Below are 18832 nucleotides of genomic sequence, written 5' to 3'. Positions count from 1 at the left end.
GCTCATTAAAATTGAACACTTGCCACACCATCTTAATGCATTTCTTTCCCTTATACTATTTAGGGCAGTCACATGCACACTGGGCCATTGAGTGTGTCACACAAAGAAATCCCATTGCAAAGCAATGGGAATTGCTTGTATGACATCTTCCCAAGGACAAAGCATGCCCACTACAATTATGCTGATTTGTTATATTTTCCTCTCGTGAAGCCAACAGCATTTGCATTTTAGTGATTTAAGTAAGTGTAGTAGGACTTAAAGAAATAGAAATCTAATGTTTATAGGTGTTCAAAATTAATGCTGGTTTAGAGCGCTAAGTGTTTGTTATCAATAAAAGAGAAGGCCAAAGTGTTTGCTGCTAGTTGCCTACCTTGCTCTCCTCAGGGCATCTTCGTCTGGATCTTGCACTGTAGGTGAAAAATTGACTTCATCAGAGAGAAAAAATAATCAAGGAATTTCAGTGGAACTCACAGTCTAATTACAAAGGAAGGGGAGAAGGTACTTTAGTTTGTCTTGGGACAAACTAGGTAGTATATACAAGATCTATGGCTGGATTTCTCATGTCTTTTTCTTTCATATCAAGAAATGTTCCTTGCCCAATTTCATTCACTTTCATAACCCAGTTATTTCAGTGCTTAGACTCCTCAGTTAGCATCTGTCTGAAATGTTATTGATTTCATACATTATTCTTTCCTTGATCTTTAAAAGTCTTGCTTGACATTTGTACTGAGATAAGAAACAGCCTTAGCAACCTTGCCTGGTGACTTCCAGTCATGAGAATATTATCTGACTGATCTTTTTTTGTTATCAAAAGTTGTGACTATGCACCATGCAATTTTCCTGGACCATTTGGAGCATCTGATCATAGACTTAGATCTTCCTCTTAATGATTTTGTTCCACTTTGGACAATCAGATCATGGTAGCTATTTAAGTTGTTAGCCCTGATGGCAGCTTGCATGTGATATTCTGAAGCTACTATATGCGCTTACTAATTTCTATGAAGCCATTGGTAGAAACTATTTAGGGCTTTGATGTTGTGTGGCTTAAGAGGGAAGATCATTCAGGGATGCTCATAAATGCTCCCCTTTTCCTGCAGTCACCCTCTCCTCTAAAAATGACCTTCTGGGGGATGGTAAAAATTCGGAGCAAGACAGCACGCTAAGGAATCCTGCAGGAGGTAAACCATCCCCAATAAGGAAACATTTGATTGATTTGAGTTTTTCCTATCCCCGACTTCTTGAGTCAGCATATAATATTCTTGGACAAATGCTAAAGATCCAAGGGCAGTGGCAACTGCACTACGACCAAAGCTTTGTATTGTTTTCATTCAAAAATATAAAAAGTCCAATCCTTATAGAAGTAGATATGTCAGTTTCTTTTTTTCCAGTTGGTGTTCCCCCAGTGACACAGATAGATCAGATTTCCCAGACTGAATATGGACAGATACAGTTTACTGTCAGAAATCTCTACATTTCTGGATCTGTGGTGTTTTCCACAGAGGAAAAGAAAAATGTGCAAAGAAATGGCATACATTTCTGCAATCCACATAAAAATACTTTAGTCAATGTGGGTAGGTGGGTGGGTTCATTAATTCATTAGGAAACATATATTCAATTTTTAGTCCCGACAGAAGCAGATCCATTGGACTGACTAATCTACATTTAGGCAAGTTTCATTGTTTTAATTGAGCTATTCTAATTTGGTGAAAATGGCCAATGGGATTCCTTTGCATTTTAAAAAATACTCCATAAAATCATCATGAAATTGACTTAATGATGCAGAAAGGAAAAAAATCAGAGGAAACAAACAGATAGATCTAGCCACCCAAAGATAAGAATGCCAGACCCATTTTAATCAGTAAACTGTTTAATATATATTATGTTGTAATACTATTATTAACTGTTTCAAACTGATTTTATTGTAAGTCCCCCACATTTTGGCTATAGGACAGGATAAACATATAATATGGATTTTATAGATGTGGCCCCTCTGGGACTAAAGAATTGTTCATCTTTTTCTTCTTTAAAACATTTTTGCAAAAAACTCATATTCCACCTTTCTTTTCCCCACTGGTTTCTACCAATTTTTTTCAACTGATTCCCCTTCCTCCTGATTTCCTAATCCAGTTCTAGTAATTTATTCATTTATCCTGTATTTATATGATAGTTTCATTTTATGCTTTGTTATATGTCCCTTATAAGCAAACAACATCAATTCTTTTGTTCATCTAAAAAATTCCACATTTAACAACATTATCTGAAAGTAATATTGGAGACATCTGCTCCAAGTTAATCTTTACTTAAATCCTTCTTCATTATAGATAAACAAGGCCCCTTAGCTAATATTCTGAGGCTCCGTCATAAGAGAAATCATTGTTATTGCTGTCAGCATCACCACGACTATCATTGTCATCATGAACTTCTAGTTCAGTGGTTCCCAACCTTTGGGCCTCCAGGTGTTTTGGACTTCAGCTCCCTAACAGCTGGTAAGCTGGATGGGATTTCTGGGAGTTTACGTCCAAAACATCTGGAGGCCCAAAGGTTGGGAACCACTGTTCTAGTTAGAAGTCCCTAGTTAGGGACCATGTCATGTCATTGTAATGAGCTATATAAAACACAATAATGGTTCAAAACATAAGTACGCAATATGTATATTAGAGCATCATATACATATTACATTCACAGAATCAATGCTCAGTCCTATGGTATATAACCCAAAAGTATCTAACTCAGTATTATAAATCAAACAAAATGATATAAGTCTCTGCAGTCCTAAAAGGATTAGATTGGCTTAAAGGCAAACTGATTCAGAGTCTCTGCAGTTCTAGAAGGATTCCTCAGGACTCCACAGGTTTTGGATCTATAGTAAAGCCAAGGAGACAGAGTCAATGCTGATGTAGATCCTGAGTAGCAGGTTGTTGATTGGAGTAGGTGGTAATATATCCATTCACGCCGTTTACAACTGGTTCCCGGGTTTTATCCCAGTTTTGGTAACCCTTCTTCTGGTAAGTGGCATATGTTTTATTATTTCTTTATTGATGGCTCTGCATCAGATATTCTTAACGGAAATAAAAATAAAAGGAAATTTGTCTAATGTTGTGCTCTTTATAAGATATAAATCATATAAATATACCATAGAACTGAGCATTGATTCTGTGAATGTAATATGTATATGATGCTCTAATATACATATTGTGTACTACTTATGTTTTGAACCATTATTGTGTTTAATATAGTTCATTACATTGTTTAGAATAGACATCTGTGTTTATCCAATAGTACCATGTCATGTCATACCAGGTCAATGTACTAACAAGACATGCTATGAAGTAGCGAGGTCATTATTTTAAATGGCCCACAATCATACTAGAGAGCAATATAAAGAGTCAGCATGGTGTAGTAGTTTGAACATTGGACTACAACTCTGGAGAACAGGATTTGAATTCCCATTTGGCTATGGAAAAGCAGTGGGTGATCTTCAACAACCCACATTCTTTCAACTTCAGAAGAAGCCAAAGAACAAATTTTGCAAGGAAAAATATGGGTAGTCATAAGTGAGAAATGGCTTGAAAGCACACAGGAACAACCCAACGTTCCATGGTTACAGTAAAATTACAAGATTTCCCTTATGATGGAGACTGAAAGCCTTATCACATGAGTGTCTATACTTCCTGTAATTGTTGATATTCCAGTGAGATGACAACAACAGAAAAGTGACTACATCATGTGGTAAGCCACAGCTGGAGGCACTATTATTGTGCTGCAGGTCCACTTTACCTTCTATTATGTGATTAGCTTCTGACAGGTATTAGCTACAGAAGAAAGATGTGAACGGGAGCTTCCCAGTGGACTTACTGTACTCAGTTCCTGTCATCTGAGCCAGGATGCGGAAGGATTTGGACTGCAAGTGGGAGGAACGGCGGCTCCAATCATCAAGCTCCTCTTCAGGCTTGTTCTGTGTTTTAAGTACAGCCTGATACACTGGAGAGGCACTGTCTACATGAGGATCTTTAACAGGGAGGCTACTGCAATGCAGAAAGAGGTGCACTGTAAAACGGCAAATGCTGATTTTGCATTTCCTCCCCGCAATACCCCTCCTGATACTTGTCTTCAGAGCCCCAATTTCTGTTTAACCTCCGTAAAATAGGAATATATATATATATATATATATATATGGCATTTTAGATTTTAAGAGCGAAATAATTAGACCTTTCCCTCTTTATTGAAAGGAGGAGAAGTGTGTATATGTATATTATTATTAGCATTGTCATGACCATCATTATCATCTTCTAGTGTTAGGAGTGATCTCCAAAGGGAGCATTTTGTGCTACACCAGGTCAATGTACCAATAAGATAGGCTACGAAGTCATCAGGTCATCTATTAAAATGACCTGCAATTATGTTACACAGCAACATAATTAGTAGTGCAGATAAACTATATAAAAAATTAAGATCAACAAGGTAATTCATGATTATCAAGTATTGTAACAATTCCCTTTGTTGCTGGCATCAGAACTATGGTCCAGAAGGAACCACAATTAGGCATCTTTATTAGAGTTTAATGTTTAGGAAGCCACTACAATTGTATGGCGGAGGAGACTTGTTTCAATGCGATCTTTTGGTCCAAATCCAATTGCTAGTTCAAACACAGCAGACCCATTTAACCAATGGAAGCTAGCATTATTGACTCACCAAATTCCCATTCGGACCAGCAATTGAAATGAGGCCACAGACTGACCTTGTTACAATTGGATTTAATAGATCCTGCTGTTTCCTTTTTCCTACCATACATTATAAGCTACATTTTTGAAGGATCATAACACTTTGTTTGTCTATAATAAACATATGTATATTAAAAAATTGATAATATTTACATTTGAGAGTAATAAACATTGCTGTGGCTAATATTATAACCCATCGCTGCAACATCATTGCCTCCCCCATAAGTGCTCATTGTGAATTCAATCCCTATATCCTCAATGGTCGTTGTGCGGCTAAAACAAAGTCATCAGTCAACTTTGCAAAGTCAGGCCTTTTCATTGGTGGCAGCCACTTACAAAACCCTATGCAAAATTCAAGAGACAGAAACTGTTGAGTTCCAAATACTTCTTTAAAACATATAATAATTTACGTAGGCCTTATCTCTGCCTTGTAAACAATTATTTTTCTTACCCCATTTTATGGTCATTGGTTTATGTATATTTTTTTAGAAATGTATTTGTAAAATTAGTTTTAAACATTCCTGGGATGCATTATAATCCTTCAGCTGTATGCAGTTAGACATATTATGTTAAGCAGTATATCTGTATCAACAATGAATGAATAAACACACTTTAAAAATCTGTGAAAAAGGTTACCAACAAATCACTTGGAGTAAGAACTCAAGCTTGCAATCTATGAATTTTTCAGTGAGCCATGTGCTAGAGCACACAAGGAATATCATGGTTTTACAGATGTTGTTGGACTCCAATTCCTACTAGACCCAGCCAGAACATCTAATGGGCAAATAGGAAGGCATGAATAGCCCAACATCTGGATAACCATGTTTCTCTATCTTGTGAAAAAGTCAATTCAGTTTCATATTCTTTGTTCAAAAGTGGTCAAATAGATGCTTCTGGAAGTTCATATCTGGACTATGAATGTGGTAGCCTATACCCCAGCATCTCCTTGTCTGAGAGTAACCTGGTCTTGAGCATTGACAATTTGCATGTAGTTTGCATAACCAGTAGCTACTGATGGACTTCTACTCCATAAATTTATCCAATCCTCATTAAATGCTATCAAGGTTTATGTGCACTGTTGTTTTTTAAACATATCCAAGATAACAGTCATTCTCTTTGGTTAGTGAATATTCTAGCAATTTATATGAGGATTTACTTTATTTTTTTCTGTCCTATCTGCTGTTCCCTAAAGTAGAATACAAACCCAATACATTTTTGAGAATTTTCATGTTGACTGTATTGTTTCACATTTAAGACTTTTATTAAACCAGAAATGTAATAATGGAAATAAATTTATTAGCAAGATAAATATTTCTTATGTTAACATATATCATGGAAGATATCAGAAATCAAGAAACGGTAATATTTATTTTGCTAATAAAATAATTTATTTGAATGCTTTAAGAAGTACTGTATGTTTTACAGTGTAATTTTAATTATTTTTATTCAACCCCCACAGAATTCTATAATTTTGATTAACTTATTCTGTACTAGTAATAAATTTACTTCACCTGTACAATGGATTAAACTAGTCATTTTTGTTCACTGCACATAATTCAGTAGTGCCTATCTTTCTAAACTGGATTGACAACAGAAAAAGACTACGGCAGTATCTTTAACACTGAGATTTATTAAGCTATCAATTAAAAAAGGAAAGGAAAAATGCCTTTAGTATTTCACTATACCTTAATTTTGATATATTATTGTAATGATTTCGATATCAAATAGGAGGAAAGAAGGACATGTACAACTGAGATACAACAGTATCTTTCCTACCCTGTACCAACCTTTGTTACCAGTACTTCCGATATTGAAAATGCCTATCTCTTCTATCAGTGACTCTAAAAGTCTCAAACTGGCTTTTGAAATATGACTTGCAAGAAATCCAATTGCTACAACTGCTAGTCCTAAAAACAGTAGATTCACTGAATCAATTGATAAATGGTAAGACACACTTACATAAAAACATTCATTCTCTAGATCAGTGGTTCTCAACTTGAGGGTCCCCAGGTGTTTTGGCCTACAACTCCCAGAAATCCCAGCCAGTTTACCAGCTGTTAGGATTTCTGGGAATTGAAGACCAAAACATCTGGGGACCCACAGGTTGAGAACCACTGCACTAGATCCTTCCTAGTCAGGACTTGGATTAAAATCTTTCCATAAAATCAACATATGTATGAGGCAGCCTTTCATATATGAAGACTTCACATCTTTGGTTCAGTATTTGTAATTCAAAAGAATTCAACACAATTTGAATAGTTCTTTTGGTTGCATTATATAGTCTGAAGACGCAGGTGTTGCCATCATACTGAACCTAAACAGATCTGGGTCCTGTCAATGGTCAAATTGGGGAACCTTCTGTATGTTGCTGGAATTTTGTGATGAAATGAACAAACAATATAAAAACCTAAAACAGTTGTTGTTTAAAAATCTATGCACTAAATATTATAACCATAAGAGTTAATACTCATAAAACTGGCCTGTCCCATTAAAGCAAAGAACATCCAGAAGCCAATATGAACCATTACATGCTATAAAATGATGAAGATGTATTGGACTCAAACCTGATCTGAGGAAAGTGAAATTTTTACATTTGAAATTAAAGCCACTTAGGCCAAGAAAACTTACAAGCCTGATAATGAACTTAGAAAGTAAAGCTGGTACACATTACATAGAAAGTACAGTATGAAGCCTTCTAGGAGAAATAACCCTCCACAAGTAAAAAAATAAGAAAACTCCAAAAGGTGAGAAAGAACAAATATTCTGCAGAGTGTTAACAGCAATAAATGAAACACATTTAGAGACTTCCTGTTGATATAACAATTTATAGAACCATTGCATTGATCCAAACAGTCCTGATTTCTTATGGATCTCATGTGGCAGAAACGATATTTGAACATGCATGCATGAAGCTTGCATTTGTAAAAATGACTTTGTATGTAAAAACACATGGCAATATAATGGCAGACATGTATTTCAGCAGTAACTGGGTACTAACTTTGTTCTTAATGATAAAAAATATTGGTAGTTATCTCAATGCCCCCCAAAGTCTTATATACAAAATGAAATGGTACTGTTCTCAGTACAGATTTCATGGAAGCAGAATCATACACTCAGGATGACTTTGTGAAAGTCACCCACTGCATGACTATCAGCCTCCTCCCAGTAAACTCAGGTCAAGGTGGAGCTTCATGAGAACCACCACTCCTCTTGATGTTCCCCCAGCAACAGCAAGAGTGTCCCTCTGGGCAGCTAAACCAGGCAATCCCAACTGGATGCCCCCCCATGAGGGTCTGCCTCCAGGGGCAAACCAAGAATGGGCAACTTGGAAGTCCCTAAATAGACTTAGAAGCGGAGTGGGCAGATCAAAAGACAACATGGCAAGATGGCACTACCTGGAGTAATCCTCCACCTTGTGTAACTGTGGAGCAGAACAAAGAACTCCTCATATGTATGCTTGCCCACAATGCCCTTCCTCATGCATGGAGGAGGAGCTGTTTAAAGTTACGGACAATGCAACTGCTGTTGCCCACTTCTGGTCTAAAACTATTTAGCTCTTTGTGATTTCCTTTATTCTATCGCTTTTAAACTTATTTATTATGCAATGCTTTTGACACAAAATAAATAAATAAAATACACTCAGGATCTCACTTTTTGTGTTTTCAGCTCTACTGAACTGTCTTTCACTGATCCTGCTACTGTATGGATTGAATAAGTCGTGTCTATACAGGCCAAATAAAACAGACTCTCCTTGCAACTGATGTGGGTAGTCCACATGACATATGGTTCGATTTAAAATGGAAATCCAGTTTCCAGCCAATATTCTGGAACAAGAGGAAGAAAATTTACTCTGGAACTTTTGTAAAGCTCTAGAGTGATCCTGGTGTTTTTGAAGTGTGGACAGCCCAACCTACAACCTCATCATAAGACTAAATTTCAGTGTCGTAGGATGCTTTTGCCCCAGTTGAGCCATGGAGCACCATGCTGCCCATCAGATGACATAGGCTCATATTCGGCAGGGCACTGTGGTTCATCTGGGGTGGAAAGGTCCTACAACACTGTGCCTGCCATACAGGAGCCTCCCCATGTTCCATTAGGAACAATAGGGCTAGCCCGGGGGGAAGCCAATCAGCAGGATAGCAAAAGGGTTTCAGGAACACTCCCTTGTTGCATTGGGGCAACTCTGCAGCACAGTACTATGGATTATTTTGGTAAGTAAAGATGTAGACAAAGGACACATCTACTCATTATCCTGAAGGGTTGTTGAATTAGCTCTGTGATGGCTGCATGATGTATAGAGCTGATTTGGGTTAACACATCTCATGGCCGTTTAATGTGAATTTGAACCATCCAGCAAACAGTGACTTTGGGCCCATATAAACGCTGGGGTCAGTTTCAAGATGGAACCATCCACAACTGTACATGGCCATCCCATATTACCAGGACTTGGGAGGCCAGGAGACATGGGATGGCACTCACCCTCTCTTCCATTCTCATTGTAGTGGTGGCCAGTAGACACAATATTGCTGGTGTCCATCACTCATTGCCTGGAAATGGAGGGCCGGGAGGAGTGATTCCTCCTATTCTCTTCTCCCTCCCTTCTTCTGCATTGCTTTGTCATCCCATCTCATGTCACTTCAAGCAACAAGTTATCATACCAGCTCTCACTAGCCATCATATGATGACAACAGGAGGTGGGCAATTAGTGCCCCTTCCTGCCTTTGCAATGGCAAGGTGGGCTGGTGGTTAAAACCAACACTCCGGATCAGTCCCGAGATAAAAGGTCAATTAGATGTACACTTATTCAATATTCATGTTTAGAGGGATCCAGTGAAATTATGATTACTTTACACGTGACCAAATCTACATGTGCCCATTCTTTTTACTGTATATCTTAGTACATTTTTCTACAAATAACTGCATATGAATAACAGAAACATCGGATACAGTTTTCAGCAACTTCAATCAGCAGCAGGAACATCACAAAGTTGAATGATTCTTAAGAAGGCAACTACTTCTTTTGCGGGCTAGAGATCAGATTAACATTATATTTGTTCCTAATACAATAGGTTGTAAAAGGTGAAAGATTTATATGATTTATAGGTTGTCATTCTTTCCAAGGTAAATCATTCTAATATAGGACCTTCTCCAGTAGGTCCAGAAGAAATGTCATCCAAATTCTACACATACAACACTGGACATGTTTTTTAACTCTTGTTAGTTTGGGTTGCATCACTTTGTTTAATGCTTGATACATGCAGAAATATCTAAAATGTATTAAATTTGAAAGAAGTGTACCATATGTTAAAAATAAGTTACATTTATACTCTACACTTCTTTCATTACATAGGGTTGGAAATACAAGTCTACTTACGCCAATGGAGATTCACTGTGAGTCATACGATCATAACCCAAGCATGAGCATTGAATGTTTGGGATCCATCATTATGGAGAGTTGGGATGTGCACAACAGAGCAACATTAGTATGGGAAATTAACGAAAACCCAAATGGAAAGTGTAAAGGGAAAAAGAGAGAAGAAACCATTATCAATAAAAGGAGGACAAGGGTCACCAGCTTTAGGTAAGTTGTTAAACATATAGCAGCAATGTTGCTGTTCTGTGGTCTTAAGTACACTTAATGTTTTCTACTTCACACAATAGTAAGAGATGATACAGCAAAAGAACTGTACATATATACCAAATATAACCAGTTGAGGTCCTGGAGTCGTACAACTGAGATAAATAAATATCCTAAATCTAATGCTATTCAAGGTGGTAGCCTATGGATGAGTGCTGATCCACAAGCCATCAGCTATTGTCTCTGGCAAGCTAGCAGAAAATAAAGTTAATATGATCATAATGTGGCATAGACATAGTAACTGACATGCTGCTACAACAGATATAAACATGGCAGTTTATTACATCTGATTGTCTGAGAAGCACTGTCCTAATCATCTATCTGGCTTCTTGTAGAACATTTCCAATTTCACATATGAATATGGAATGGACATGGAATATATTAGGTGTGTGTGTTTTTGTGTGTAAAAGCAAAGTGAAAGAGAGAGATTTATGCAACATTCCCAACCTTGGTACCAGCAGTTCAATGTGACATTTGTTTTCATTTTTGGTCTAATGATGCAGTTCTAAATGAAACTGCTACTTGATTCAGGATACGAATACGTTTGTTATAGGGAAGCATATTTAGCCCTGTGCTGGGAAATGCTATGCAATATTCTACTGACACAGTGGTTCTCAACCTGGAGTCCGCAGATGTTTTTGGCCTACAACTCCCAGAAATCCCAGCCAGTTTACTAGCTGTTAGGATTTTTGGGAGTTGAAGGCCAAAAACATCTGGGGACCCCAGGTTGAGAACCATTGTACTAACACATGGGAAAAATTGGGTACCTTGGTTCCTGATATCATAAGCTGCTCTTTCCCACATATCAAGATCCCAAAATGAATCTTTTTCTGCAATGCTCAGAAGAATCATTGGGCAGTGTGCATCAGAATATAAATTGTAATAGGCTTGCACATTAGACTTGTGCACTTCAGCTGAACCACGATCCATTTCTGCTTGCTGGATTTTGATAGACCCCCATATCTGTTTTCGTGTGCCTCCCAAAAATGGGTGGGTAGTTGGAAGCATCCTTCTGGGACCCTTTCCTATCTTGCTTTCAAGGGAGCTTGGGTTTGAAGAATGGGGTTATGAAAACATCCTTCCTGGGACTCTTTCTTTAGACAGCTTGCGTAAGACACGTCACTACGTTCTTCTATTCTGATTGGCCCAACAGGCAGGGCTCAGAGGGAAACCCTGGGTGAGCAGCAAATGGAAGCCTCTCCATGCCACATAGTGCTGAATAAGGGAGGAGGAGCCATGATCAGCTGCCATGTGATCCCGGTAACAGGTGAAAACACATGACAGCTGAGCCCTTACCATTATGGCCATCCACCGAAGCCAAACAAACCGGATTGGCCAAAAGGAACCAACAACTCTGATTCTGTGCACAAGCCTATTGCACATCCCTTGCTTCCCAAAATTAATTTAAATATGTAAAAAAGGTTATATGTTATGTGCATGTTTGTATGTATGTGGAGGGTAGCTGTTGTCTAGCAATATATTTGTATATGTTAAAAAGCAGGATTCAATGGAAACACAATCTCAGAGTCAACACTGAATTGAAACAAGAATAAATCAGCAACCACCAATGTCTTTACAATACCAGTGAGAATTGCACTTCATCTGTCACATCAGTTATATAATACACAAATTAAAAAATGAGAAAGAATGTTAAAAATGGTTTGTTGTCCTGGCTTAGTTTCCCTTTTCCACATCAAAAGAGAAAACTGTGTATCACAGGCTTCTGTGAATTGTGTAACCAATGGGAATTCATCTGAAAACAATGAAGTTGCAGATAACAATCTTTGGCGACCACAATTATAGAAAAAGTTTGTATTCAATTCTGTGAAGTACCACTTTTTATGTGGCACTGTCTTGGATGCAGTCCGAATAATTTTTTCACAGTTTAAAAGACACACCCTTCTTTATGTTCTTCATAAACATGATCTAAAGACTGCCTTATGTAAATAAAAAAAAGAAATTCATACTTCTTCCTCTTTCCTATAAACTTGAATTATTGTCTTGCTTTTTTCTGTCCCCCCCCCCCCCAGCAGAATATATTATTATTATTATTATTATCATCATCATTATTAACTTCATTTATACTCCGCCTTTCTCCCCATGGGGACTGAAGGCGACTAACAATCCCACACATTAGTCAAGTTTAAAACGTGCAATACAAAAGTTTTTTAAAAAACCAATTAAATAGTAACAATATGGCAAAACAGATTAAAATATAATAAATACACTTTTAATATCTTTAAAACTCACAGTCTTCCCCCCATCCCACCAACGACCTCCCCAAAGCCTGCCCTTTATCCTTCCCTGAGACGTGTCTTCTATTCTCTAGCACCCATATGTTAGAATGAGAGGTTTCTGATGCTTTCTTCTTGAGGGGCAAGATTTTGACAGTTTCTGTACATTTTGAATGCCTTTTAAGTTACTTTTTGGGAGTAAACTTCCAGTCTAAGAACCTCACCCAAGAACGATTAAAGACAAATCAAACTTTGCACACAGATCTGCTACAAGAGCTTTGAAAAGTTTACATAGGTGGTTTGAGTGATAGTGGTTAACAAATTAACATCCACAAGTACGATAGAAAGCTACCATTACTGGTTTGGCATGAAGAACATCTATACATCTATTACAGCATTAGAACTATCTATCAATCCTGTGGCAGATATGAGGGGTGGGGATGGTGACACCTATGTGTTTTGTCTTGAGGAAAGATACAGTAGGAATATGATAAATAAAAGGAATATAGAATTATAATTTCAATCAATACTTCTGTTCCAGTTTCCTAGAATTTTTCATTACATCACTCCAATGGACTGCTCAAAGCAACAGGATGGAAGGAGGGAGGGACTATGTAGCATGCAGTAGGGGACTGGTTGGTGCACACAAAGGAAACCATCTTACCCAGCAAGTTCACCGCCCTGGGCCTGGGCCTGTCCTGCAATGGCATCCATGATAGCGTCCTGAGAATACATGCTGATTGGGGTATTATACTGGGCGTGAATGATGGTGGCCTTGCCACCTGGCCCTTTCACCTCAATGGGCTTGTGTGTCGACAGGGCAGAATCCTTCAGGACGTTGGGGTTGAAACGCTCCACATACTCCGTGCTGGGATGGGTGAAGGGGAGGAAAAGTGAAGTTTCAGAAAAGGAGGGAAGAAAAGGAGATAATGGCACAGAGGTGATACCGAAAAGACCGGAAAATGCAAGTGCAGTGGATCATCCATAGGCATCATCACAAATATGCAAAGCATTGGGTCGGACAAATACCAAGCATTAATGCAGCAACTAAAAGGACAGGGGTCACAACTGGTGCAGAGAATGCAGTGGATGTTCTTATCTCCAAGGAAAGAAAACCATTAATTACTGATACAATAAGAACACTTCCAATCTATCAGTTTTGAATAAAATCTGTGTAAACTAATTTGTCATGGACACTGAATACTTCTTTCCCTTCAGCTTGTGCCTTTGAGGAAAAGATACTGTAATATCTCAGCACTCAACACAATATTTTGTATCTGAGAAAATAAGTTCTTTTCTCAGATAACACATCTATTACTACCATGACTGAGATAGAGAATGTGTGTGTGTTACCCTTCAAGTTGTCAGTTGACTTATGGTGACCCCATAAATGTCATAGGGATTCCTTAAGCAAAGAATACCCATGGGAACCTATTGTCTTGTCTCTCTAATGAGATGAACATTGTAGCTTCTACCACACAATTTCACAATTTATAAACTCGTTTTAAACATCTCACTGTATTTCATAAAAAAATGTTTAATGATTATACTTCACTGTTCATGTCTAGCAGTCATTTTTTTTTCTGTGAAGAACAATGGCCACCCTATCATTTCATGAACTGCATCTCTAATTTTGGGGTAAAAATATTAAAAATATCATTATGTGATAGACAGGTGTGTTTTTCAGATGCTATGAATAGATAGCTACTCTCCCAAACTAGTACAAGTAAATAGTTTACCATACTCATACATATGTCCAAGCTAAATAATTGTCCATGAGGAGTTTTTGGTGGTTAAATGCACATAAAATCTGAGGTTTATTACATCCTTTCCATCCTTTAGGTTCCCCTCAGATTTCTTGGTTAGTGATCTGTGAATAAAATATTACTCTCTTAACTTTTCAGCATAGTTAGATACACAAGGTATTAATCAACAATAATTTTTACTCCTGTCTCTACAGACTCATATACACCTGGCAATTTTGTCTTGTGTAAATGTACAGGTCTGGGGCTATTGTTTACATGGGTAGGAGTACAACTCTTGTCTTGGGAGGCACACATCTTAGCTTCTCCATGTTGCCATCTAACTGGCCATGGAGCTCCATGAGAATTTCTGGCCATCATGGAAGTCTCTGCAGGCATTAGAATGGGGTAAATCAGGAAAAAGAATGGGGTGAGCCTCCTCCTTCGTGATCACAGGGTCACCCTGTCCTGACATTGGCAGAGGTGTCCACATGAACAGGAAGGAGGAGGAGATATTGGCTTGTATGAGAATGGTGAACCCCTGCACCAAGAGGAAGGAGATATCATTAGGTCACACAGACATCACTGCTGATTTCAAAATGTGGCACCCATACAATCAGAAAGGAGGAGAGAGAATTATCATTGCTTTCTTCCTGGTCATGCAAACACCCCGTTTTGATGTCAGCAGAGGTGGCTGCAATAACCAGGTGCTCTCATGGAGCTCTGTGGCCAGCTAGAAGCAGAGGTGGTGGCAATACAGCCATGGTCCATTCCCTTTCCCTGTGCTGATGAATTCAGAAAAAGAACGATGGCGCTGGTGTTCCATCTGAAGAGTGGATCAGGCTGAATCAACACTGATCCAATTGTCTAAGCTGCCCTGAAGCCATGGGATCCTTTGGAATTGCCACCATACTTTGGAGCATTCATTGATTTTGCCCAAAAACCTAGAATATGCATTGGAAAAAGTTGTGGATCATGAAGATGGCCAGCCTTCCATGTGCTTGAGAGTTTTAACAAGCACTCAGTTAGCAAAAGGCATTGCCAGATAAACTACGCCAGTACTGTTCCATTATCTGGGCAGACTTCAAAAGGGGGCCTAGACAAACAAGAATAGTGCATTTTATGGAGGGCGGGAGTTGAAGGAGGAAAACAAGTTTCCCCATTTTTGCTGGTTATCCCCCCCCCCAACCATATAATAAACTATAGTTGTTTCCACAACAGTGACATGGGTTGAAGACCTGGCTATGTGCGCAAGCAGTTAGCGTTGACATGGATTGGATTAAGGCTCTTGCACAAGGTCTGATGGATGATTGGCATATATATTCGGCGCTGCACTGTGTTAAATCTTTTATATATAGTACTTTACTATGTTAACTATTTTAACTGCTTTATTATTTTATTGTATTATGACATACTGGTAGTGATCCTGCCAGTTGTGTAAGCCGCCCTGAGTCCCCTCGGGGAGAAGGGCGGGGTAGAAATATCAGAAATAAATAAATAAATAAATGGGTGGGAGGAATTACAGGAAAATAGGTGGAAATGGTTTTAACTTCTTCAAACCCCTTTCCCCCATAAAATGGACTATCTTTCTCTGTCTAGCAGCCCCTTGTGACCTCTGTCCAGATAATGAAACAGAACCGCAACTTCTTACTGGTCCAAAATGTTACCACTTCAAATACACTGTGAAGTTTCTGAAAAGCATTTTTGTTATTTTGGGGAATGGAGTGGAAGTGGGAGGGAGATAAAGCACACAGTGGTGTTGGCAGTAAAAGAAGAAGACAAATAGATGGAGATGGGAGCAGAAGATGACAACAAATAAAGAGACTTTAATATTGAGATCCACCACAAAATCCTGAGACAGAGTCCAGGCAATAGAATGAATAACGGCTTGTCTGGAAGTGCCCAGGCTCAGGAACCTACAAACATACTAGATAGGAATTAGTTTAAGAGTTAGTCCAAACTCTGGCTATGAAAAGAAAATGGATGATCCACTGTAAGAGAGAAAAACAAGGAGATCCCCTAGTCACTCCATGAGCAGAAGTGACTTTTATTCACGAAAGGAGAGTTGCATACATGGAAAGATGCAATTCTCTTCTCTCTCTCCCTTCATAAATAAAGGCTGATGCCCCTTTGAAGAAAAATAGGTATAACTTTTCCTGTTAATGCAGCAATGTGAGAGAAGGCACTGTATATGTGGAACGTCCGCATTCCTCAGAACTGTTGAAGTACTGGGAACCTCCATGATAAAAGGTTATTCATGATGGACAGAAAATTCATAACAGTAGATACAATTACTCAAACAAAGGACTGCATGCACAGATCTTGGAGAGAACAAACACTCACCATGACATGAGCACTTCACCATGCATAACAAACTAAAAATTTACATTTAGGTAAGCCAATTCACATGTTAGCCTCTTGATAAGGTATCTCATGAATAGAAGCCTCCACACACTGATTTTGTTAACCACAACAGGGGTCCATAGGTGGGTTGTTTCCTCTTAGACCAAACAGACATGCTCCCATAAAAAATATAAAAAGACAACTGTTAACCACTTACCAAAGGCTACAAGGAGTGGCATATATCAGCTGCAGATGCCTGCATTAATGATCAGTTCCTGCAGCTATCTCAGGAAAACTCTTGGACAGCCAGGCACTACAGATTTATAGAGGTCTTCTGGCAAACATTTGTATGGACAGAGGAAAAATAGTACATTTCCAGCAACATCAAAGAAAATGTCTGATATATAAGGAAGATGGGGAGGGCTATTTTTCAGAACAGCTAGCCATTGAATACATAAGTAACATTTTATGCCTGTCACACCAATGAGCTCTTTTGAAATACATTCTACTTGCAAGCACACACAGCAGGAGCAAACAGGCTCAACATGCTATCCCCAAGGAAGGGGGAAATGGCCAAGCATGTAACACTGACACACGGCTTAATACTAACTTGGCAACAGTGTTGGCTATAACCTGGGGGGAAAGAAAGAAAGAAACAACAAAAATCAGACCAAGAGATTTGTGCTGCTTATTGCTTTTCTTAATGCAGGAGGCCAGTAGGTAATAACTAGGATTCATACGGCTTTTGCAAACTCTCCTACAAATAGGAACAGAAAGCAACTGTCTCATCCAAAACCACACACTGTGATTAAGAGAGGGAATATGCAAGGATTATAATTTATCCACTGGGATTTATGGAAGTACTGTGACATTTTGCTTCACCTTTGATAACAAGTTCTTGCTACCATGTTTAGCGAGGCAAAGTTCTCTTGGTGACAAGAGGAAGAAAACAGGACTATTTGGAAATTGCCACATCCATCTGAAATAGGAGATGAATCAACGTTTCCTCCAGATGCTAATCAGTCTGGGATTAAATGCTCACACATTACCCTTCTCCTGTGGCGAGCGGCTAGGACCAGATGTACTGGATTATTGTTGGCCCTTGAACAACAATCGCAAGGAAATATAAACACATGCAAACAGCATCAAGTCAGCCTGCAGAGTTGTGTCACACTCTGGCATCACACCATGGTACAGTAGCCAGAAGAGGGATATGAAATTATAAAACGACAAGTCTTAGTACTTCCGTTGACTTCAATAAATTAAAATGGTACTCTTAAAGAACAAAGTTTCAGTAGGGAACATAGCTGAAAACAGTAGAAATCTCAATTTTCTTCCAAGAAACTGGGTTCACCTGGTGAAAGGGACTGCACTGGGTTTTATTTTTCTGGTCAGGTATGACTTGAGAAACTGCAAGTCGCTTCTGGTGTGAGAGAATTGGCTGTCTGCAAGGATATTGCCCAGGGGATGCCTGGATATTTTGATGTTTTTACCATTCTTGTGGGAGGCTTCTCTCATGTTCCTGCATGGAGCTGGAGCTGATAGAGGGAGCTCATCCACACTCTCCCTGGGTTGGATTCAAAACGGCAACCTTCAGGTCAACAACCCAACCTTCAAGTCATCAGTCCTGCCAACACAAGGGTTTAACCCACTGCGCCACCGGGGGTTCCTGCATCGATGAACTTAATGCAACACAATTAGAATCATAGAATCATAGAATTGTGGAGTTGGAAGAGACCTCATGGGCCATCCAGTACAACCCCCCGCTAAGAAGCAGGAAATCGCATTCAAAGCACCCCCGACATATGGCCATCCAGTTTTACTGTATTACTGAGTCCCCTTGGGGAGATAGGGCGGAATACAAATAAAGTTTATTATTATTATTATTATTATTATTATTATTATTATTATTATTATTATTATTATTAAAAACTATGTTGCATTGAGTTCAATTTGCTTTTATTTGTCTTAATTTGCTTTAATTGCTGTATTTCAATATTAATATCAAGTCCATACAGAGTTCATGGCATGGTATGGGATATAATATTAGTTAGACCTATTTTTAATAGTACCTGTCAAGCAACCAGAAACTACTTTTATCTGGCATTTATTAATTCTCATGGGTGATGGTGAACTAAGAGTTTACTGTACAAT

At 38.5% G+C, this 18832-nt stretch overlaps 1 protein-coding gene across 17 annotated transcripts in view; it reads right to left on the bottom strand.

The window, feature by feature from the left end:
* Nucleotides 1-18832, bottom strand: part of ldb3 (LIM domain binding 3) — a 264313-nt gene that overhangs the window by 63833 nt on the left and 181648 nt on the right. For 8 of the 17 annotated variants that reach the window (XM_062977395.1, XM_062977393.1, XM_062977392.1 and 5 more), the window contains exons 6-7: nucleotides 3856-4025; nucleotides 371-407 (exon numbers count right to left, since the gene is read on the bottom strand). The exons of 1 other annotated variant lie outside the window; for it this stretch is intronic. In XM_062977395.1, coding sequence (XP_062833465.1) covers nucleotides 371-407; nucleotides 3856-4025 — 207 coding nt within the window. Of the gene's footprint in view, nucleotides 1-370; nucleotides 408-3855; nucleotides 4026-10095; nucleotides 10111-13257; nucleotides 13462-17288; nucleotides 17312-18832 lie in introns of all 17 variants that reach the window. 8 more of the 17 variants (XM_062977401.1, XM_062977403.1, XM_008114494.2 and 5 more) reach the window with 4 other exon arrangements.

This window comes from Anolis carolinensis, chromosome 3 (assembly GCF_035594765.1).
Source record: "Anolis carolinensis isolate JA03-04 chromosome 3, rAnoCar3.1.pri, whole genome shotgun sequence".
Taxonomy (NCBI): domain Eukaryota; kingdom Metazoa; phylum Chordata; class Lepidosauria; order Squamata; family Dactyloidae; genus Anolis; species Anolis carolinensis.
The sequence above is the reverse complement of the archived record's forward strand: the minus strand, read 5'-3'. Positions and strand labels throughout refer to the sequence as shown.